Here is a 23126-nt window from a genome sequence, read left to right on the forward strand (position 1 = left end):
TTACTAGGTGTGAGCTACCAAACCTAGCTCTACTCACCCTTTTTAGAAGGCATATGGCTACTTAGCTTACTTACATTTTATAAGAATACAACTGATATTTGTACCAGGTTACATCTATGTTCTCAGATTCTAAGGTTAATGTTTTATTCTTCGTTACACTTAGATGCTAACTAGAGTTTAGACAAGAAGTGCCCTCTAATCTCAAAGATAAAATGAGTCAAAATGCCACCGGAGGAATTTGTTTCTTGGGAACAAAAGGTGTCTTAGGAACATGTTCATTTTACACACCTGCTGCAGTTACTAGTAACAATAACCTGCCAGGCGCAGTGGCTCAAGCCTGTAATCCCAGCACTTTGGGAAGCCGAGACGGGCAGATCACGAGGTCAGGAGATCAAGATCATCCTGGCTAACACGGTGAAACCCCGTCTCTACTAAAAATACAAAAAACTAGCTGGGCGAGGTGGCAGGCGCCTGTAGTCCCAGCTACTCCGGAGGCTGAGGCAGGAGAATGGCGTAAACCCGGGAGGCGGAGCTTGCAGTGAGCTGAGATCCTGCCACTGCACTCCAGTCTGGGCGACAGAGCGAGACTCCGCCTCAAAAAAAAAAAAAAAAACAATAACCTTAGAAATCTTGTTTGTAAATCAAGGGGTCCAACTTCATTTAAAATGTTACTTGATGCTTAAACACAAATACCCATTATCATACAGGAATAAATCTGAGTCAATAAGGGAAAAATAAATGTAAACCAAGTTTATTTTGCTTTTTAAGTAGTGTTCTTAAAGCACTACAGCTTGGTAAACAATGTAAATTAGTATAAGTCATCTCAAAAGCCAGAGTTGTTTTGTTTTGTTTTTTAATGAGTTGTTAAAAAGATGCAGCCTATTCTAACAGGATAAATATTTTTAACCATTTCACTTCGAGTTAATGAAGGCTCACAAATGAGCAACACTCCTCATTGAGGAAAACAAAAAGCTGTTGTCGACAAGCGACAGCACACACACACAAAAACAAAAAGAACTGTGTAAAAATAACTAACTGTGTTCCCATATTTTTGAAGTCGCTTTACAATGGGATGATATGCACATGATCTTGCTGCAATCTTGCCAAAGAGACTTTGTAATACATGTAGTCTAGACAAACGATTCAGTCCAAGAGGTGCTAACTTCAGACAATGCAGCACTATAATCCTTTAAACAACGCAATTTGTTTTACTCATTATCTTTTCTTCTAGACTGAAATAGACTAGAAAGAAAATGCTCCCTAATTAAAAACTGGTATTGTTTACAGGAAAAATTGTATAATTTTGCATTAGAATTACATGTTCAAATCGAATTTGCCTCCTCCCCCCAGCCCAGCCACAAAAATGGGCATGAAGTAAAATTTTTAAAAATGCCTTAATTTTCAACTTCATGCAAACTAAATAAAGATGACCAAAACAAAAGCTTAAACAATGGAAGGATATTTCACAGAAAATTTCTTATACAAAAAAACACATAAGAAAAAGGGCCACTAGGTGACATTTTAATTTACAAATTGGCATCATTTTGGTCGACAAATACCCACATGCTGTTTTCCTCTGCCAACAAGAGTTGCAGAGAAAAAAAACAGCATGAATTTGGATTTTAATCACACATTTCTTCTGGAATCTCATGTGGATTAAAGATGCCAGGGACAGACATTTGACGTTTATGTTTCTCTTCATCAGCCTGTCGTAGGGCTATTTCTCTTTCTTCCAAAAACAAATCAGAAGTGTCTTCACCTGCAAATTCCTGTGAAGACAGATAGTTGAAATGTCAACACAATAAACTTCAACTTGCAAAGAAAGAAATCACAGATGAGCAATTTTCTTTTTAGAGAAGGAATATAAATTATCCATAAACTGGCTGGGTTTTAAATTACAGGATAGTGATACAGTATAGTACATAGCTGAATGAACCAAACCTGTTAGCTGGGGGGAAAAAGGTTGCAAAAGAATCATGGGCCCCAGGCACAGTGGCTCTGGCGCCTGTAATCCCAACATTCTGGGAGGCAGAGACAGGAAGATCACTTGAGGTCAGGAGTTCGAGACCACCCTGGCCAACATGGTGAAACCCTGTCATTACTACAATTAAGCAGGTGTGGTGGCAGGCGCCTGTAATCCCAGCTACTTGGGAGGCTGAGGCAGGAGAATCGCTTGAACCTGTGTGGCGGAGGTTACAGTAAGCCAAGATCACGTCACTGCTCTCCAGCCTGGGTGATAAGAGCGAGACTGTCTCAAAAAGAAAAAAAAAAAAAAACAAAAAATCATGGTGTGATACCATACAGTAAATATTCTTCAATGTGATTATTATGTGTTGTATACTTCTACCAAAGAATCTCATGCGTCCCATCCCCTAAGTATATACACCTACTATGTATTCACACAAATTTTTGTTCTTTTTGTGATAGTCTTGTTTCATAGCCCCAGCACACTATCTCAACCTTTGCCTCTAAGGCACAAGCGATTCTCCTGCCTCAGCCTCCCCAGTAGCTGGGATTACAGGCGTGCGCCACCACATCTGGCTCATCTTTTGCATTTTTAGTAGAGACAGGGTTTCACCATGTTGCCCAGGTTGATCTCAAACTCCTGAACTCGGGCAATCCCAAAGTACTGGGATTAGCAGGCATGAGCCACTGTGCCCAGACACTTTTTTCTCAGTTGAGAGGCAGTCTTGTTGTTGCCCATGCTGGAGTGCAGTGTTACGATCTCAGCTCACTGAAACCTCTGCCTCCTGAGTAGCTGGGATTACAGGCACCCACCACCAGACCTGGCTAATTTTTGTATTTTTAGTAGAGATGAGGTTTCACCATGTTGGCCGGGCTGATCTTCAACTCCTGACCTCAATTGATCTGTCTGCCTCGGCCTCCCACAGTGCTGGGATTACAGGTGTGAGCCACCACACCCAGCTAAAAATTCTTCATATGCCAAGACATCAAGAAAGATGTTTCTCTTAAGGCTAATGACTGTCATTAAATCAAGTTTAGTTATATTATTATTGTCTTCATAGCTATCAGGTAACTTTTTTCTTTTTTTTGAGATGGAGTCTCGCTCTGTCGCCCAGGCTGGAGTTCAGTGGCACGATCTCAGCTCACTGCAACCTCCACCTCCCGGGTTCACACCATTCTCCTGCCTCAGCCTCCCCCGAGTACCTGGGACTACAGGTGCCCGCCACCACACCTAGCTAATTTTTTGTATTTTTAGCAGACGTTTCACCGTGTTAGGCAGGATGGTCTTGATCTCCTGACCTCATGATCCGTCCGCCTCGGCCTCCCAAAGTGTTGGGATTACAGGCGTGAGCCACCGCGCCTGGCCTTTTTTTTTTTTGAGATGGAGTTTCACTCTTGTCACCCAGGTTGCAGTACAATGACACAATCTCGGCTCACTGCAACCTCTGCCTCCTGGGTTCAAGCAATTCTCTTGCCTCAGCCTCTCAAGTAGCTGCGATTACAGCTGTGCACCACCGCGCCCGGCTAATTTTTGTATTATTAGTAGAGACAGGGGTTTCACCTTGTTGGCCACCCTAGTCTCAAACTCTCGACCTCAGATGATCCACCCACCTTGGCCTCCCAAAGTGCTGGGATTACACGAATGAGCAACTACAGACCAAGCCTAGGTAACTTTCATTAGTTTTTAAAAAAATTGGTTAATCTTTTTACAGTTAAAGAAAATAAAACCTCTGTATTTTGGAGAAAATAAGAGCTTACGAGACTAATTCTTTTTTGTTTTTTGAGACGGAGTCTCACTCTGTCGCCCAGGCTGGAGTGCAGTGGCCGGATCTCAGCTCACTGCAAGCTCCGCCTCCTGGGTTTACGCCATTCTCCTGCCTCAGCCTCCCGAGTAGCTGGGACCACAGGCGCCCGCCACCTCACCCGGCTAGTTTTTTGTATTTTTTAGTAGAGACGGGGTTTCACCGGGTTAGCCAGGATGGTCTTGATCTCCTGACCTTGTGATCCGCCCGTCTCCCAAAGTGCTCGGATTACAGGCTTGAGCCACCACGCCCGGCCGAGACTAATTCTTATTCAACAATCATGGATAAACTATTCATCAGCTACTTAGGATTTCACAGTACTTCCACATTTCTTTAAAGCAAGATGTTCAAAGAAAAACCCTTCCCAAAAGTATGAATAAAGCACTGTATAACAGAAGACATTCTATCTAGTAACTTTCACGGTTCTCTCAACTAACAAAATTGCTATAAAATTATAAAAAGAACTACCAATGTTTTTCTTACCCAATATTCCATTATATATTTAAGAATTAATCAAATTAGTAACCTAAAATTAATTACATTAGTAACAACTTTATCCAAATAACATCTCAAACCCATCTATCCTTATTGGACTTTAGTTTTTCACACTATTACCAGTCTCAGGTTTTTTGATTAGAGAGACTATAAACGTATTCTCTTGAAACCCCATTCATTTGGCATGTCAAATCAAGTGATAAAAATTCTACAATGTAACAATTAAGTGGTCACATTTACCCCTAATATTTCTGCAAGAGCAAATAAATACATACCTTTATTTGAACTAGGAAATCTCTTAAATGTTCCTTGAAAGCAGGAATATCTTGATTTAAGCTGAAAAGCCCTGTCACAAAGAGCTTTACTTGAGCACTGCAAATCAAAACACAATTATTAAATAACAATTTTTTTTTCCTGAGACAGTCTTGCTCTGTCACCAGGCTGGAGTACAGTGGCGCGATCTCAGCTCACTGTAATCTCTGCCTCCTGGGTTCAAGCTATTCTCCTGCCTCAGCCTCCCAATAATGGAGTTTTAAATCAAGAATTTTTTATTTTTATTTTTGAGACAGAGTTTTGATCGTTTATCAGGTTGGAGTGCAATGCCACAATTGCGGCTCACCGCAACCTCCACCTCCTGGGTTGAAGCTATTCTCCTGCCTCAGCCTCCCGAGTGGCTGGGATTACAGGCATGCACCACCATGCCCAGCTAATTTGTATTTTTCATAGAGACAGGGTTTCTCCATGTTGGTCAGGCTAATTCTGAACTCCTGACCTCAGGTGATCTGCCCGCCTAGGCCTGCCAAAGTGCCCGGATTACAGGCATGAGCTACCGACCTACCGTGCCCAGTCTTTTTATTTTTATTTTATTTTTTATTTTTTTTGGAGACGGAGTCTCGCTCAGTCGCCCAGGTTGGATTGCAGTGGCAGGATCTCAGCTCACTGCAAGCTCCGCCTCCTGGGTTCACGCCATTCTCCTGCCTCAGCTTCCTGAGTAGCTGGGACTACAGGAACCCGCCAATATGCCTGGCTAATTTTTCTGTATTTTTAGTAGAGATGGGGTTTCACTGTGTTAGCCAGGATGGTCTCGATCTCCTGACCTCGTGATCCGCCCATTTCGGCCTCCCAAAATGCTGGGATTACAGGTGTGAGCCACCGCGCCAGGCCTATTTTTACTTTTTTTTTTTGAGACAAAGTCTTGCTCTGTTGCCCACGCTGGGGTACAGTGGTGCGCTCTTGGCTCACTGCAACCTCTGCCTCCTGGGTTCAAGCAATTCTCTCCCTCAGCCTCCCGAGTAGCTGGGATTACAGGTGCCCGCCACCATGCCCGACTAATTTTTTTTTATTTTTAGTAGAGACGGGGTTTCACCATCTTGGCCAGGCTGGTCTTGAACTCCTGACCTTGTGATTCACCCACCTCAGCCTCCCAAAGTGCTGGGACTACAGGCATGAGCCACTGTGTGTGGCCTTTTTTCTTTTTTTTTTTGCTTTTTTAAAGAGGCAGGGTCTCGCTCTGTCACCCGGGCTGGTGTGCAGTGGCGTGGTCATAGCTCACTGTAGTCTTAAACTCCAGGATCCAAACAACCCTCTTGCCTCAGCCTCTCAAGTAGCTGGACCTACAGATGCACACCACCACATCTGACTCATTTTTCTGTAGAGACGGGATCTTGTTTTGTTGTCTAGATTGGTCTCCAACTCTTGGGCCCAAGCAATCCTCCCACCTTAGGCTTCCCAAAGTGCTGGGATTATAGGTGTGAGCCACTGTGCCCGACCAGGAACATTCTACATTTATTAAAAGGCATATTTACTCTTGTAGGTGAGGGAAGGCCGACTTAAGGAGATTAGCCACATATTCCTGAAGAAAGATTTGGTTGTTAACTGGATTTCCAGGATTTAATGATGTACTTATTTTTCCTTCTTCAACCAAATTAAACATATATGCAAGAATTGATGCATGCATTGTTAAACCTGTTGATAAGAAGAAAATTATTAACTCCAAAATGTAATATAACCGTAGATCTTAGTGTTTTTTTTTTTGAGACGGAGTCTCGCTCTGTCACCCAGGCTGGAGTGCAGTGGTGCAATCTTAGTTCACTGCAACCTCTGCCTCCCGGATCCAAGCCATTCTCCTGCCTCAGCCTCCCGAGTAGGTGGGATTGCAATCGCACGCCACCATGCCTGGCTAAGTTTTTTTATAGACGGTTTCACCATGGTGGCCAGGCTGTTCTTGAACTCCTGACCTCATGATCTCCCCACCTCGACCTCCCAAAGTGCTGGGATTACAGGCATGAGCCATCGTGCCCAGCCGGCACTTAACATTTAAATCTTGAATGTATTAAATTCTTACCAGCAGTATGTGAAGTGTCTGTCACAACAGAAAAGATATGCTGGAGAATATCACAAAAATAAGTTTGATAAAAACTCTGTGCTGCAGCTTCTTCTTGTGCAACATTTTGTAAGAGTGTAAAAAGTATCTGTAAGCCTAAAAGACATAGAATACCAATGGAAAGTTACTACAGACTGACAGCACTCATGATAGTATTTAGCTTTTATTAAAGTATTCTGAATCTAACCCTATTCTCCCTTTTTTTGGAGATGATGACTAATAATTACTTACCTAAGGTTTCTAAAATTGATAATGGAGTACACCTATATCCAATGCTGGCTTACTTATAAATTATAATCTAAGTTACGTGAGAGCTAAACTATGAAGATGTAAAGGCATAAAGATCATATAATGGACTTTGGGGACTTGTGGGGAAGGGTGGGAGGGGGTGAGGGATAAGACTACACATAAGGTAGAGTTCATACTGCTCGGGTGATGGGTGCACCAAAATATCAGAAATCACCATTAAAGAATTTATTCATGTAATCACCTGTTGCCCCAAAACTATCGAAATAAAAAAAAAACTTGTGAATATTAAAAGAAAAAAAAAGCCTATGGAGAAAAATTATAATCTAAGTTACGACCATTACCACCCTTTCACCATTTCTGAAAGCTTAGCTGATTCTGTATGAACTTCTACAACATCACTGCTCAGTAGAAGTTGGTATTACATAAACCAATTATTACTAGGCCCCTCTCCCATAACTCAATTCTGCCTATGGACTCACCTGGAGTGCAGTGGAACAGTTGATTAAACTGCTTATAGGATTTTCTCAGATGTTCATGTATGTAATTCATGCATTCAAAACTCTGAACAAGTAATACCTTCCTATGTACAATTATGTAACTATCTGTATTTGTATTTTTGGATTGACAGACAAATGAATAAAAGAACATCTTCTAAGTTTATTTACCCGTATCTGCGACATTCCTCATAGTATGTTTAAAGGCCCAAATGATGGAATCCAAAACAAGTTTAAACTGTGTAGGTGGAATAGCAAGGAATGCTGGGAAACAATGAGAATTGACAGCCTGAAGTAGTAAGAAAAAGTTCGTTCTGTGTTCAGGATATTCTTCAAAGTCCTAAAAATAAGTGGTGGAAACAAAATAATGTTTCAGTGTCTTCGCTGTGCTAGACAGGAGGGGAAAAGCAAGGCTTAATCCAGTAAAAATGTTTGGAGTTTTCAATAAACCACAGAAGATATAATGCCTCCTGAAAGGTAAACCCAAACAAAATACAATCCACCTCCCATGGAAAATGAAGCTGTTCCCTGTTACACACATGAGTTATCAAATTGAAAGAGAAAGCTATCCTTATTAATAGAGAACTCATCAAAACCATTATTACCGTAACACTACTACTATCACTTTTGTTTTTAATTTGAAACCACCACTACAGATTACGAAAAAACTTAAGTTACCGTGTGAATGTGTCCAGTTACCATTTCTTTTATCTCTCGCTCTTTTTTTCTTTTTTTTTGGAGACAGAGTCTCACTCTGTCACCCAGGCTGGAGTGCAGTGGTGCAATTTCGGCTCACTGCAACTTCCGCCTCCTGGGTTCAAGCGATTCTCCTGCCTCAGCCTCCCGAGTAGCTAATTTTTGTTTTTTAGTAAAGACGGGATTTCACCATGTTGATCAGGTGGTCTTGAACTCCTGATCTCAGGTAATCCACCGGCCTCAGCCTCCCAACTGTTGGGATTACAGGCATGGGCCACCGCGCCTGGCCATTTTTGTAATTTTTTTTTTTTTTTTTTTGAGACGGAGTCTTGCTCTGTCGCCCAGGCTGGAGTGCAGTGGCCGGATCTCAGCTCACTGCAAGCTCCGCCTCCCAAGTTTATGCCATTCTCCTGCCTCAGCCTCCCGAGTAGCTGGGACTACATGCGCCTGCCACCTCGCCCGGCTAGTTTTTTGTATTTTTTTAGTAGAGACGGGGTTTCACTGTGTTAGCCAGGATGGTCTTGATCTCCTGACCTCATGATCCGCCCGTCTCGGCCTCCCAAAGTGCTGGGATTACAAGGCTTGAGCCACCGCGCCCGGCCCATTTTTGTATTTTTAATAGAGATGGGATTTTGCCATGTTGGCCAGGCTGGTCTTGAACTCCTGACCTCAGGTCATCTGCCTGCCTTGGCCTTCTGAAGTGCTGGGATGACAGGTGTTAGCCACCATGCCCAGCTTATTTTCTCTTGTTGATTAACATATTTTTCGGTTTCTTATAAGCATATACTACACTTTTATAATTGAATCATGCAGACTTACTTTCTCTTTAATTCAAACAAATACAACTACGTTCATAAAAGGATGCCCCGACCTATGAGGTTTCAATAAATGCTACATACCATGTGAATGTTAAAATCTATTTTCCACATTTACTTTTTACCAATCAAGATTCTGTGTAGTAAATTCTTCTTCTTTTTTAAGAAATGGTCTCACTCTGTTACCCACGTTAAGAGTGCAGTAAGTAGCATGATCTCAGCGCACTGCCACGTTGAACTCCCAGGCTCAAGTAACCCTCCCACTTCAGCCTCACTGTCGCTCAGCCACTTCAGTAGCTGGGACTACAGGCACATGCCACCATGACTGGTTACTTTTTTAACTTGATGAAGTCTCACTATATTGCCCAGGTTGGTTTCAAACTCCTGGGAAGTAAGTTCTTGAAAACCAAAAAAGTATTTCCCTAATATACAAGTATAAATATTTAAGCTCCATGGCATTAAAATTATGTTATATCCATAGATATACTTTAGATTTCAAGAATTAAGGCTATCCGCCAGAATTTTCCCCTTACATACTGAAATATTACACACCTTATTTATCATATTCAATGTGCATTCAAAAACAGCATCAAATATTTGAGGTATTTCAGCTGTTATATGTCCCCCTAACTTGTTGACAATTATGGCCATAGTACTAAGCACTTCTGGTTCTCTAGCAGCTGGGACATTTCTCTGATAATCAATGAGAACTGCATCCAACAGAGGGGGAACAAAATTTTCAGCTACCTGTTGAGGAGGGGAAAAAAAAAAGTTATGTTTTAAATTAGGTACATGGCAACTATTTTAAACAACAAGGTTATTCGTGTCTGTAAGATGTAGCATGATCATCTACTGAAAATAGGAAAATCTTGTGTTTGTATTAGGTTTTCCTACGTTAAAACAGTTTTTAGCAAAAGAAAGCAGCAAATCACAATGGGTTGGGAAGTCTCATGGAAACAGTGTCATTCAAAACTTTTTTTTTTTTTTGAGACAGTCTCACTGTCACTCAGACCAGAGTGCAGCGGCAAATCTCTGCTCACTGCAACCTCCACCTCCCAGGTTTAAGCAATTCTTGTGCCTCAGTCTCCTGAGTAGCTGGGACTACAGGTATAGCACCATGCCAAGCTACAAAACTCTTACAATAAAGAAAGTGAGGCTCAAAATTCAATTGGTGGCTCCAAGTTAGTGTGGCACAATCAGCATTTTATGTATACTGTGTATGCAAGATGGCAGCAAGTGAGCCCTCAATAATGTCTTTTTTAAGAGGGAGTCTCGCTCTGTCGCCCAGGCTGGAGTGCAGTAGAGCCATCTCAGCTCATTGCAAGCTCCACCTCCTGGGTTCATGCCATTTTCCTGCCTCAGCCTATCAAGTAGCTGGGACTACAGGCACCTGCCACCACGCCCAGCTAATTTTTTGTATTTTTAGTGGAGACAGGGTGTTTTACGAGGTTAGCCAGAGTGGTCTCCATCTCCTGACCTTATGATCTGCCCAACTCAGAATAATGTTTTAATCTAATGAATGCTAACTGTATTTTCACAAGCAGAAATAACATCAATTACTCTCAGAAAATAAGAAAGATTACGGATTTCTATCATTTTTTTGAAACTGAATATTGCCCTGTTGCCTAAACTGGACTTGAAGAGCTGGGGTGATTCTCTTGCCTCAGCCTCCCTAGTGGTTGGGATTACAGGTGCATGCTACGATGCCCAGTAGGATTTTCATGATTCTAAGTAAACTGAGTTATACTTAATGAGTAACTTCTTCTTTTCTTTGAGACGCAGTCAGTCTCGCTGTGTTGCCCAGGCTAGAGTGCAGTGGCGCAATCTCGGCTCACTGCAAGCTCCGCCTCCCGGGTTTACGCCATTCTCCTGCCTCAGCCTCCGGAGTAGCTGGGACTACAGGCGCCTGCCACCATACCCGGCTAATTTTTTTTACTTTTAGTAGAGACGGGGTTTCACCGTGTTAGCCAGGATGGTCTTGATCTCCTGACCTTGTGATCCGCCTGTCTCGGCCTCCCAAAGTGCTGGGATTACAGGCGTGAGCCACCGCGCCCGGCCAGTAACTTCTTGTTCTTTTTTTTTTTTTTTTTTTGAGATGAGGTTTCGCATTTGTTGCCCAGACTGGAGTGCAATGGCGCGATCTAGGCTCACTGCCACCGCCTCCTGGGTTCAAGCGATTCTCCTGCCTCAGCCTCCTGACCTCAAGGGATCCACCCACCTCGGCCTCCCAAAATGCTGGGATTACAGGCATGAGCCACCATGACAAGCCAAGAAAAATAAATGTAATGTTTCATGTGAACAAATATCCCAAACTTTAACATTAATGTTACTTATAAAATATGATACCCCTTTGTATTATTCCCACTTGTGCTCCTGACGTGTGCCCAAGCTTCTTGTAAACTACAAGCATCACAATTCCTTCAATACATCTTACATTCTGCTTTCAAATTTTAAATACAGTTCTGATCACATAATACACATGTTCAGAACCTTTCGATATTTAGGTTAGCCAACTTAAGTATTCCATAAGAACTATATTCAGAACAAGTTTACTGAAAAGTATTTCCTTAACAAGAAACAATACTGAAATTCCAAAATTATTAAAATAACTAGCACACTTGTTAAAGAAAAACAAAAAAAAAACACTATTCCAAGTAGTAGTTGTATCAGAATAGACTTTTTTGGAATCCCCCAAGGCTCAAGTGAATAAAAAGAATGAAACCATACGGTTAACACCTAAAAGTAATTCACAATTTTACAAGTTGAGGCATACGCAGCTGGTTTTTATTACTGAAAATGATTTCCTTTTCTGCAAATTATTTAAGAAAAAGAAAGTGTAAAAAAGACTTTCAAGCCTTTAATCTGGGAAGCAATCACTTTGCCAAAGAGGTAAAGTAATGACAACTTTGTAGCTCTAGTAATTGCTCCAAAAATCAAGAGGAATGCAAAAACTGCACCCATACTCCATTAACTAAATCCTCCTGACCTATCTATGGAAACATAAAATGACCCAATTTTCTTAGCTATCTTGTTACATATTGCCACCCTTCGCTATTGATTAATAGCAGTTTCTTTTGAAGATGGAATACAGTATATTAACATTAAGGAATACAATAAATAAAATGCCATAAAATAACCACAAAGTTGATATGCTTTAAATTAGTAAAATGCACATAATAGAGTATAGCACATTCCATAAAACATACATCAACACTAAAAACCAAAAGCAAAGCATCTCCCACTTACCATCTGTGGATCATTCGATCGGCTCACCCAACCAGATATTAACTTTAAGGTTTCCCTTTTTACAGTACGCATACTTCTAATCAATGGTTGCTTTGTAACCATTTCACCTACAAAATACAATCAAATGGAATCTAATTTTACCACTAAAATTATACAGTGGTACTCAGGTGTACATTAGATGCAATTCCATTTTACCAATAAAAAGTTTAAAGCCAAAACTACACAAGATTTATTGGGAAAATAAGCTTTAAGACTAATTGTAAAAGGGAAAGGTACACATAACTATTTTAAATATGTCTAGGATCATATGGGAAATGGGAGGTCTGATTTAAACCTGTGAAAAATATCAACTGTTTAACTTGAGGCAGTAGAAGAGAAGTGTTTATACTGCATCGTATAAGAAATCAGAATCACCTACCATTAGCTTGGATAGCTGCAGAAATATTTTCACTGAGGCACTTGTATACATTAAGCATATCTAAATAAATTCTTCCAAGCTGAATTACAAAGGGGTGTCCAACAGCTTTGCAGGCTCTCACATTTGTCTTCAAAATGCTACCAAGCTGCTTGACTGTTTCAGGATCTTTCAGTATATCCACATTCTTGGAGGAAAAAAAGCAAATTCCAGTTATCATGTAAGAATTATCCACATAATGGCCAGGTGAGGTGGCTCACATCTATAATCCCAGCACTTTGGGAGGCTGAGTCAGGCGCATCACCCTGAGGTCGAGAGTTCAAGACCAGCCTGACCAACATGGAGAAACCCTCTCTCTACTAAAAATACAAAATTAGCCAGGCGTGGTGGCGCTTGTTTGTAATCCCAACTACTTGGAAAGCTGAGGCAGGAGAATTGCTTGAGCCTGGGAGGCAGAGGCTGCAGTGAGCCAAGATCATGCCATTGCACTACAGCCTGGGCACCAAGAGTGAAACTCCGTCTCAAAAAAAAAGAAAAAAAAATCCACATAATTACTAAAACAAAAGCCATTACACTTCCCTTACACTAAATCATATTTATAATCCCAAATGGTAAAAACGAACACAAAAGCCTTTTTGTCCATATCTACTTAAGAATGAAGTAAAATATTTTTTGAGACGGAGTCTCGTTTTTTCGCCCAGGCTGGAGTGCAGTGGCGTGATCTTGGCTCACTGCAAGCTCTGCCTCCTGGGTTTACGCCATTCCGTCTCAGCCTCCTGAGCACAGCTGGGACTTACAGGCGCCCGCTGCCATGCCCAGCTAATTTTTGTACTTTTAGTAGAGACGGAGTTTCACTGTGTTAGCCAGGATGGTCTGGAGCTCCTGACCTCGTGATCTGCCTGCCTCGGCCTCCCAAAGTGCTGGGATTACAGGCGTGAGCCACCGCGCCCGGCCCAGATTTTTTATTTTTTTTGAGACGGAGTCTTGCTCTGTTGACTAGGCTAGAGTACAGTGGCTCGATCTCGGCTCACTGCAACCTCTGCCTCTTGGGTTCAAGTGATTCTCCTGCCTCAGCCTCCTGAGTAGCTGGGATTACAGGCATGTGCCACCAAGCCCGGCTAATTTCTGTATTTTTAGTAGAGATGGGGTTTCGCCATGCTGGCTAGGCTGATCTCGAACTTCTGGCCTCAGGTGATCCGCCCACTTCAGCCTCCCAAAGTGCCAGGATTACAGGCGTGAGCCACCACGCCTGGCCCAGATAATAAAATGTACAAAGCCACACATAAAAGCACTTACGGATCACACATACATGTTTAAAGGCTTGAATTCAATATATTTGTAAGGAACACAGTCTTCTTAAATCCCATGAAAACTTTAAGAAAAAGTAGAATACTTACTTTGGTTGCCTGCTGGATTATACTATCCCACACTTGATTAGGGAGTAACATGTACTTTTCTATCAAGTGTTCTTGTACTGTTTGATCTGTTTGTGCACCAATCATGTACCCCACAGCTTCATAAAACGTATGAACCTATTTTAAAAAGCAGACATTTTAACTTTTATGTTCTTATACACCCTAATAAGGAAAACCACACACAAGCAATTCACAAAAATCTTGAAACTGATTTTGGCCCAGGTGTGGTGGATCACTCCTATAATCCCAGTACTTTGAGAAGCTGAGGCAGGCCAATCACTTGAGGTCAGGAGTTGCAGACCAGCCTGACCAACGTGGTGAAACACCATCTCTTCTACAAATACAAAGAAATCAGCCAGGAGTGGTGGCAAGTGCCTATAATTCCAGTTACTTGGGAGGCTTGAATTGCTTGAACCTGGGAGACAGAGGTTGCAGTGAGCCGAGATTGTACGACAGCACTCCAACCTGGGTGACAGAGGTAGACTCCATCTCAAAACAAAACAAACAAAACCCAAACCAGTCAGGCATGGTGGTGGCTTACGCCTGTAATCCCAGTACTTTGGGAGGCCGAGGCAGGCAGATCACAAGGTCAGGAGTTTGAGACCAGCCTGACCAACGTGGAGAAACCCCGTCTCTACTAAAAATGCAAAAGTCAGCTGGGCATGGTGGCACGCACCTGTTCATCCCAGCCACTGAGGAGGAGAATCACTTAACCCCAGGAGGCTGCAGTGAGCAGAGATTGTGCCACTGCACTCCAGCCTGGACTCCATGATAGAGGGAGACTCCATCACACACACACACACACACACACACACACACACACACACACACCCAAAAACAAAAACAAGAATCTGTCTCACTATGAAAATTTAATCAGGCCAGGCATCGTGGCTCACACATATAAAATAATTTTGGGAGGCTGAGGCTAGCATATCGCTTGAAGCTAGGCGTTCAAGACAAGCCTGGGCAACTTGGCAAAACCCTACCTCTACCAAGTGGGGAGAAAAAGGCTAGCTGGATGTGAAGACGGTGCATGCCTGTAGTCCCAGCTACCCACGAGGCTGAGGTGGGAGGATCACCTGAGCCTGGGAGTTCAAGGCTGCAGTGAGCCGTAATCGTGCCATTGCACTTGAGCCTGGGCAACAGAGTAATACCCTGTTGTCAAGGAAAAAAGAAAGTTTAATCAGAAACACTTCTATTGGATCCAATAGTTGCCTTCCTATTTCCACTGATACATACAGATTGATACAGGTGGTACTTTCTAAAAATAACATATGCTCAGTGGTTAACATACCTGTTGAGGCTGAAGATCACAAATAATAGTGTTAATGTTGTTCAAAATTTCATCAATAAATGGCATCACTTCTCCGACCTGAACCTGAACAAAATGCCTGCGGCATTTTTGGGCTATTTTAATGAAAGTATCACAAGCCATGTCCTGGACTCCATCATGGGTCTCTAACAAGACAAAAACATTCATTTATTTTGTTCAATAAAAATAAAAACAAAATATAGTAAAGAAAGAGATTTACCATGCATGAATTCGAACAGCTTGTTAACTACAGTCTTCAAAAATTTCCAGTGAGCTCTCAAAAATCGTGGATATTGACCTACTATGTACATGATATTTGATGCAATAATAGCTTTATTATCTTTGCCTCTTTTCTGTTCACATAATCCTAATAGATCCTGTAAATAAGACAAATTGATATCATTTATTGTAACGACATAATACTTATTTAGCAATTCTAATTCATACCTATCCCTTGCATACCTTTATAACAGTAACAAGAAATCGTTTTTCATCCTCTTCATGCATTGCTCCACTAATGGAGCCTATTGCCCAACACAATGTATTCAAATTTTTCCATGACCACTCTGTACCATTCACTTGATTGTGAAGCTTCTCTGTCATTATTCTTTCTGTATCTACATAATCCAGATGAGTAAGATAAACTACAAAAAAAAAATGGTTTCAAATGCAAATAATGAGCAAAGAGTTTTACCAATGAATAACAACACGTTTAGAAAATATTTAGAAACTACAGTACATTTTCTAAAATATATTTCCACCCCAGAATAAATGTATAAAGGTAAAGATGAACAGTATTTATTAACTTACCTAATGTTTCCCTCATATTCTTATACAAATTTATGGAATCTGTATCCTTCATGAATTCTCTCACAACTTCTCCTTGATCATTCTCTACAACCAATACTTCCTCTGGTTTAGCCATTCGACTAACCATTAACAAACGGACCTATATTCAACAATCAATCAATCAAGAAAAAATCATTAGATCATTGAAATCATTAGTGTAGAAGCTTAGTTAAAAACAAACAAAACCAAAAATACCCACAGGCCAGCCATGTGTAGGGATTCATGCCTATAATTCTTTTTTTTTTTTTTGAGACGGAGTCTCGCTCTGTCGCCCAGGCTGGAGTGCAGTGGCTGGATCTCAGCTCACTGCAAGCTCCGCCTCCTGGGTTCACGCCATTCTCCTGCCTCAGCCTTCCGAGTAGCTGGGACTACAGGCGCCCGCCACCTCGCCCGGCTAGTTTTTTGTATTTTTAGTAGAGACGGGGTTTCACTGGGTTAGCCAGGATGGTCTCGATCTCCTGACCTCGTGATCCGCCCGTCTCGGCCTCCCAAAGTGCTCATGCCTATAATTCTAACTATTCCGGAGGCTTAGGCAGAAAGAATTGTTGTGGCCAGGAATGTGAGAGCAGCCTGAGCAACACAGCGACACCCAATCTCTAAAACAATAAAAATACTGGGACTTAAAGCACACAGAAAAAACTATGTAAATATAAATAAAGTAAAACTAAAAAATTTAAAATTAGCTGGGGATGGTGGTGCGTGCCTGCAACCAGTTACTTGGGATGCTGACGCAAGAGAATTGTTTCAGCCTAGGATTTCAAGATTGTAGTGAGTTATGACCATGCCACTGCACTCCAACCTGAGCCACAGAGCAAGACCCTGTCTCCAAAAGAAGAAAAATTTTTCACTGTAATTCTACAAAAATGGCTTTACAATTATTTAAGTGTGTTTTAATGTGATTTTTTTTTTTTTTGAGACGGAGTCTTTCCCTGTCACCCAGGCTGGAGTGCAGTGGCCAGATGTCAGCTCACTGCAAGCTCCGCCTCCCGGGTTTAAGCCATTCTCCTGCCTCAGCCTCCCGAGTAGCTGGGACTACAGGCGCCAGTCACCACCACGCCCGGCTAGTTTTTTGTATTTTTTAGTAGAGACAGGGTTTCACCATGTTAGCCAGGATGGTCTCGATCTCCTGACCTCATGATCCGCCCATCTCGGCCTCCCAAAGTGCTGGGATTACAGGCTTGAGCCACTGCGCCCGGCGTGATTTTTTTTTTAAGCCAACTTTTGTTACAGGAGTTTCCTGTGTCTCATTTCTAGACTCTGGTTCAGTAGATTGGCAGATGGTCAACAAATTTTGCCTAACAAAATCACAAGCAATGTTGATACTGAGAGAAGGACCACACTCTTGAGAACCAAGGTTCTAGACTCAACTCCTTTCATGTTCTAGTTTTCCACACTCATGGAGTTGTTGTTGGGTTCTCTTTTCGTAGCTAATTTATTTAGATAGATTAGAAGTCTTTACATTCAGATCTCAAAACCACAGCAAGCAACAGGAAGAACACTCAACCAACCACTCTGTTACCTTGAATAACATGGGCAAATATAGCTGTCTCCTGGGAGGCACATCAAAATGTTGACTTCCAGATAGCAATGGAGAGGCAGATGTAGAGAATGGACTCTCTCTATAGAGTTCAGCAGCCAAATGATTCCAGTATTCAAGACAAATTTTAAAGATTTCAGTTTCTTCTACTTCAGATACCAACAACATATAATGAAGGGCCTACAGAGAAGACCAAAACTATTAAAATAATTCTTAAACATTACCAACTTCAAATTGCTTTTCACTTGTTACACCTTAAGGGAAAATAAAAATTCATGTTTTATTCATCACAACTCAGATTTCAATACTTATCAGACAGACAGTAAACTCTGGAGTAACTGCTTCTTCTGACATGCCCTAAAGCACTTCAAAAATCTCTCACATAGTTGATCAATACGTATTTTTATCATGTCTCCTAATGGAATGACATTTATTTAAAAGGCCTTGAGTGCCAATAGGCAAGTGGTATCAACAACACAAATGTACCATGACAGAGGAGAGAACAAACAAAATACTGAATATTCATACAATGAAAATATTACTCAGGCCGGGCTCAGTGGCTCAAGCCTGTAATCCCAGCACTTTGGGAGGCCGAGACGGGTGGATCACGAGGTCAGGAGATCGAGACCATCCTGGCTAACACGGTGAAACCCCGTCTCTACTAAAAAATAAAAAAACTAGCCGGGCGAGGTGCCGGACGCCTGTAGTCCCAGCTACTCGGGAGGCTGAGGCAGGAGAATGGCGTAAACCCGGGAGGCGGAGCTTGCAGTGAGCTGAGATCTGGCCACTGCACTCCAGCCCGGGCACAAAGTAAGACTCTGTCTCAAAAAAAAAAAAAAAGAAAATATTACTCAGCCATGATAAAAAGTGAGGTAATAATACAGGTTACAACATGGAAGAACATTGAAAACATAATGCCAAATAAAAGAAATCAGACACAAACAGGTCACATGTATGATTCCCTTTATATGGTATAATCAGAATAGATACAGCTACAGAGACAGAAACCAAAATAATAGTTGCCAGAAGTTGGGGAGAGAACAAAGGAGAAAGTGACTGTTTTATAGGTAAAGGGTCACCTTTGGGTGATGAAAATGTTTTGGATCTAGGTATTAATGGTGCTATAACATTGTATATATACTAATACACCACTGAATTGTGTGTGTGTGTGTGTGTGTATATATTTTCTTCCTTCAGACAGAATCTTGCTCTGTCACCCAGGCTGGAGTGCAGTACTGTGATCTTGGCTCACTGCAACCTCAGTCTCCTGGGTTCAAGCAATTCTCGTGCCTCAGCCTCCTGAGTAGCTGGGATTACAGGCACGTGACACCACGCCCAGCTTATTTTTTTTGTATTTTTAATAGAGACGGAGTTTCACCATGTAGGCCAAGCTGGTCTCGAACTCCTGCCTCAAGTGATCCACCCACCTCCGCCTCCCAAAGTGCTGGGATTACACGCTGAATTGTGTATCTTTAAATGAACAAATGTATGTTATTTGAATTAAAAGTGAAATTTTAAAGTAAGGTCTTTGGAATTTTAACCTTAGAAATGATATAATAATTAGTAATTTAATTTTGATTATAAATGTTTAGTCTTAGGCTTTATGGAGAACATAAAATCAGAAAACTGGGCTTATGACTGTAATTCGGAATTAAGAATATATATCATGCACAGGTCAAGTATTATGTAATAAGAAATCTCAAAAGGTACATACATTTTAGAAAAAAGGCACTTTTAAGAGTTATCAGTAGGTAGAGCAGAATTTTAGGAGCAAAGGCTCCACACAGCTTACCTCCATAAGAGTTTCCCTGAGATTTAATCTTTTTTCTATAAGTTGATCATGCTCCTTAAGAAAGGTGCAGAGAAACAAACTGAGATTTTGAATGAAGTTCTGTTCATCATCTTTTCCATTTGAGTACGCAAGTCGAATATTGGTATTTAAAGGAAGCATCTGCAAATTTAAAATGGGATAATCACTTTGCATTTCATAAAACAACAAAAGATATTTATATTTTATTTTTTTTTTTTTTTGAGACAAGGTCTCACTCTGTCCAGGCTAGAGTGCAGTAGTATGATCACAGCTCATTGCAGCCTCCACTTCCTAGGCTCAATCAGTCTCAGCGCCTCCCAAATAGCTGGAACCACAGGTATGTGCCATCACACCCAGCTAATTTTTTAAAAAGTTTTTGTAGAGACTGTATCTTGTTATGTTGTCCAGGCTGGTCTTGAACTCCTGGCTCAAGCAATCCTCCCAACTTAGCCTCCCAAAGTGCTGGGATTAAAGGTGTAAGCTACTGCACCCAGCCAACACTACTATTTTTAAGCTCTAAGATCCCAACACCCTTTTGCTAATATTAAACCACATACAGAACTCCTAGGTCTGGTATACCTATTCTTATATCTCTAAGACCTAGATTTTGACTCTTCTCAAATAAATTACATTGCAACTAGTAAGTCCGCTATCACAGCCTTTAAATTTTTTCCAGTATTGGACTTACCCTTTCTCACTGACACTAAAAATGTAAAAATAATGAATTAATTCATTCAGATCACAAACACACACAGTAATCTATCTTTCCTTGTTTTGAGATGGAGTCTCGCTCTGTCGCCCAGGCTGGAGTGCAGTGGCTGGATCTCAGCTCACTGCAAGCTCCGCCTCCTGGGTTCATGCCATTCTCCTGCCTCAGCCTCCGGGGTAGCTGGGACTACAGGCGCCTGCCACCTCGCCTGGCTAGTTTTTTTTTTGTATTTTTAGTAGAGACGGGGTTTCACCGTGTTAGCCAGGATGGTCTTGATCTCCTGACCTCGTGATCCGCCTGTCTCGGCCTCCCAAAGTGCTGGGATTATAGGCTTGAGCCACCGCGCCCAGCATTCTTTCCTTGTTTTCTAAGAGACAGGGACTTGTCCTGTCATCCAGGCTGGAGTGCAGTAGTGTGACCATAGCTCATTTTAACTTTGAACTCATGGGCTCAAGCGATCCTATTGCCTCAGCCTCCAGAGTACCTGGAACTACAGGTATGCAACACCACAGCTAGTTATTTTTTAAATCTTTTGCAGAGATGGTCTGGTTATGTTGTCCAGGCTGGTCTCGAACTCCTGGCATCAACTGGTCCTCCCATTCTGGCCTCCCAAAGTTCTGGTATTACAGTGTTAAGCACCACACCTGGCTGTGAACACAGTATTATAAATAACTTTCTAGATCATTTAATAGATAATCAATCAAACTAGGGCTGAAAAGAATTCCTTCAGACACAATGTTAGGAACAACTCCCAGGTTTCCCATCGTCTGGTCAGATATCTCCCAAAAGACCAAGCTCCAAAACTGTGCAAAAATAAATTACCACAACACACCCCAAACCTGAGTTTTAAGAAATTTTTGGAAACATCATTAACAATTTGTAGTTTACTACAAATTTTATGTAATAAATATAAGATAAAATTATGGCTGATCTATGATAAGTTGTTCTAAAATAACTCATTTGGAATTCAGTATTTTCTAAGGCACTAAAATTATCCAGTAAATTTTCAAGATAGTTCTATATTACCTGTTTTAGTTGCATCATTGTCAGAGTAAATAGCGTTACAAATTGTTCTTCATATTGGCTTACACTCACACCAGCAATCTCAGTGAGGCACTTCAGAGAGACATTTCGAAACATTGGAACATTCAGGAACTATTTAAAAGGGGGGAGGGAACCATAAAATTAATTGGCCTGACACACACTTTACTTAAAATTCACAATTAAAAGGAAAAAGCTTTAACAATTAAATATAGGCATAGATGTCAAAAACAGCCAAGTGAATGAACGTATTTTATCTTGCAGATATACTGAGAGGAAATTTTATTGCCTATCCAATACACAGTAAATGCTTTAGGAGCAAACTACTTTTTTTTTTGAGACAGAGTCTCGCTCTGTGGCCCAGGCTGGAATGCAGGGGCTTGATCTCGGCTCACTGCAATCTCCACCTCCCGGGTTCAAGTGATTCTCCTGCCTCAGCCTCCCAAGTAGCCGGGACTATAGGCGCATGCCACCATATCCGGCTAATTTTTGTACTTTTAACAGAGATAGGGTTTTGCCATGTTGGGCCAGGCTGGTCTTGATCTCCTGACCTTGTGATCTACGTACCTCGACCTCCCAAAGTGCTGGGATTACAGGCGTGAGCCACTCACGCCTGGCCTAAACTGTTTTCTTTTGATGTGTCCTTAGACATCTAAAATAACAAGGCTCCTTAACAACTTTCCTAGAATCTGTGATATGACTTTTAGAAATGTTATACTTTCTGTGTAATTACACAGGACCTAAAACTTGTGATTGCTTAGGATTTTGGGAAACGGTCAATATATCTAAGAGTAATAAGAATATGGGAAAATTGCCTTATATATTCTATTGTTGAGAAGATAAACAGCTATCGTCTGGGGTTGGGAATTCAGGGGGCATTAAAACCTTAATAATCTGTTAATTAAACATTAAAATATTTAAAGAAAGTAAATGCTTCAATAATTGCATAATATCTTATGTCTGAGAATGTTCTCTATAGGACTGTCGACAGTAGAAAGGTTTTTACATAACTGAAGCAATAAATTCATCATTCAAATACCATAAATCCGTATTATGCTACCAAACTCTATGAAGTTGAAGAGGTTAAGTTATAATGTTCCAATTAGATACTTAATTTATTCATGACATCAGTCAAGAAAACAACTGAAAATATAATACAACCTTAACAGTGATTATCTCTGGATAAACCACTGTAGAACTTTATTTATTATATATGTGTATATATACATATTTTTTTATTTTTGAGACAGAATCTCGCTCTGTCACCTCACTACCAGCTCTGCCTCCTGGGTTCACGTTCTCCTGCCTCGGCCTCCCGAGTAGCTGGGAATACAGGCGCCCACCACCACGCCCGTCTAATGTTTTGTTTTGTTTTGTCTTTTTTTTTTTAGTAGAGACGGGATTTCACCGTGTTAGCCAGGATGGTCTCGATCTCCTGACCTCATGATCCCCCCGTCTTGGCCTCCCAAAGTGCTGGGATTACAGGTGTGAGTCACCATGCCCGACTATTTATTTATTTTGAGACAGGATCTTGCTCTGTTGCCCAGGCTTGAGTGCAGTGGCACGATCTTGGCTCACTGCACCTTCTGCCTCCTGGGTTTGAGATTCTCCTGCCACAGCCTCCCAAGTACGTTGGGCCAATGTTTGGGACTACAGGCATGCACCATACCACGCCTGGCTAAGTTTTGTATTTTCAGTAGAGATGGGGGTTCACCATGTTGCCCCAGGCTAAACCACTGTAGAACTTAAAGAAGATATAACATGGTATCATTTTAAATTATCAGTTAAAAGATGATCTTTTCATTTTTCAGAAATAGCACTTGACTTACCTCACTGTAACTTATATACTCAACTAAAAGATGGCAATATAACAAATACACTGTTCAAAATGAA

General features: G+C 41.3%; 1 protein-coding gene across 1 annotated transcript in view; it reads right to left on the bottom strand.

The window, feature by feature from the left end:
* Nucleotides 1–735: 735 nt before the first annotated feature.
* XPO1 (exportin 1) overlaps nucleotides 736–23126 on the bottom strand; it is a 62728-nt gene continuing 40337 nt past the window's right edge. Inside the window, exons 10-25 of the mRNA XM_023228270.2 lie at nucleotides 21219–21347; nucleotides 19466–19624; nucleotides 17656–17853; nucleotides 16098–16236; nucleotides 15750–15931; nucleotides 15508–15664; nucleotides 15270–15433; nucleotides 13958–14092; nucleotides 12564–12747; nucleotides 12146–12252; nucleotides 9452–9646; nucleotides 7560–7728; nucleotides 6607–6741; nucleotides 6068–6227; nucleotides 4538–4634; nucleotides 736–1769 (exon numbers count right to left, since the gene is read on the bottom strand). Coding sequence (XP_023084038.1) covers nucleotides 1623–1769; nucleotides 4538–4634; nucleotides 6068–6227; nucleotides 6607–6741; nucleotides 7560–7728; nucleotides 9452–9646; nucleotides 12146–12252; nucleotides 12564–12747; nucleotides 13958–14092; nucleotides 15270–15433; nucleotides 15508–15664; nucleotides 15750–15931; nucleotides 16098–16236; nucleotides 17656–17853; nucleotides 19466–19624; nucleotides 21219–21347 — 2457 coding nt within the window. The 3' untranslated portion in view covers nucleotides 736–1622. The remainder of the gene's footprint in view (nucleotides 1770–4537; nucleotides 4635–6067; nucleotides 6228–6606; nucleotides 6742–7559; nucleotides 7729–9451; nucleotides 9647–12145; nucleotides 12253–12563; nucleotides 12748–13957; nucleotides 14093–15269; nucleotides 15434–15507; nucleotides 15665–15749; nucleotides 15932–16097; nucleotides 16237–17655; nucleotides 17854–19465; nucleotides 19625–21218; nucleotides 21348–23126) is intronic.

Source organism: Piliocolobus tephrosceles, chromosome 15, assembly GCF_002776525.5.
Source record: "Piliocolobus tephrosceles isolate RC106 chromosome 15, ASM277652v3, whole genome shotgun sequence".
Classification (NCBI taxonomy): domain Eukaryota; kingdom Metazoa; phylum Chordata; class Mammalia; order Primates; family Cercopithecidae; genus Piliocolobus; species Piliocolobus tephrosceles.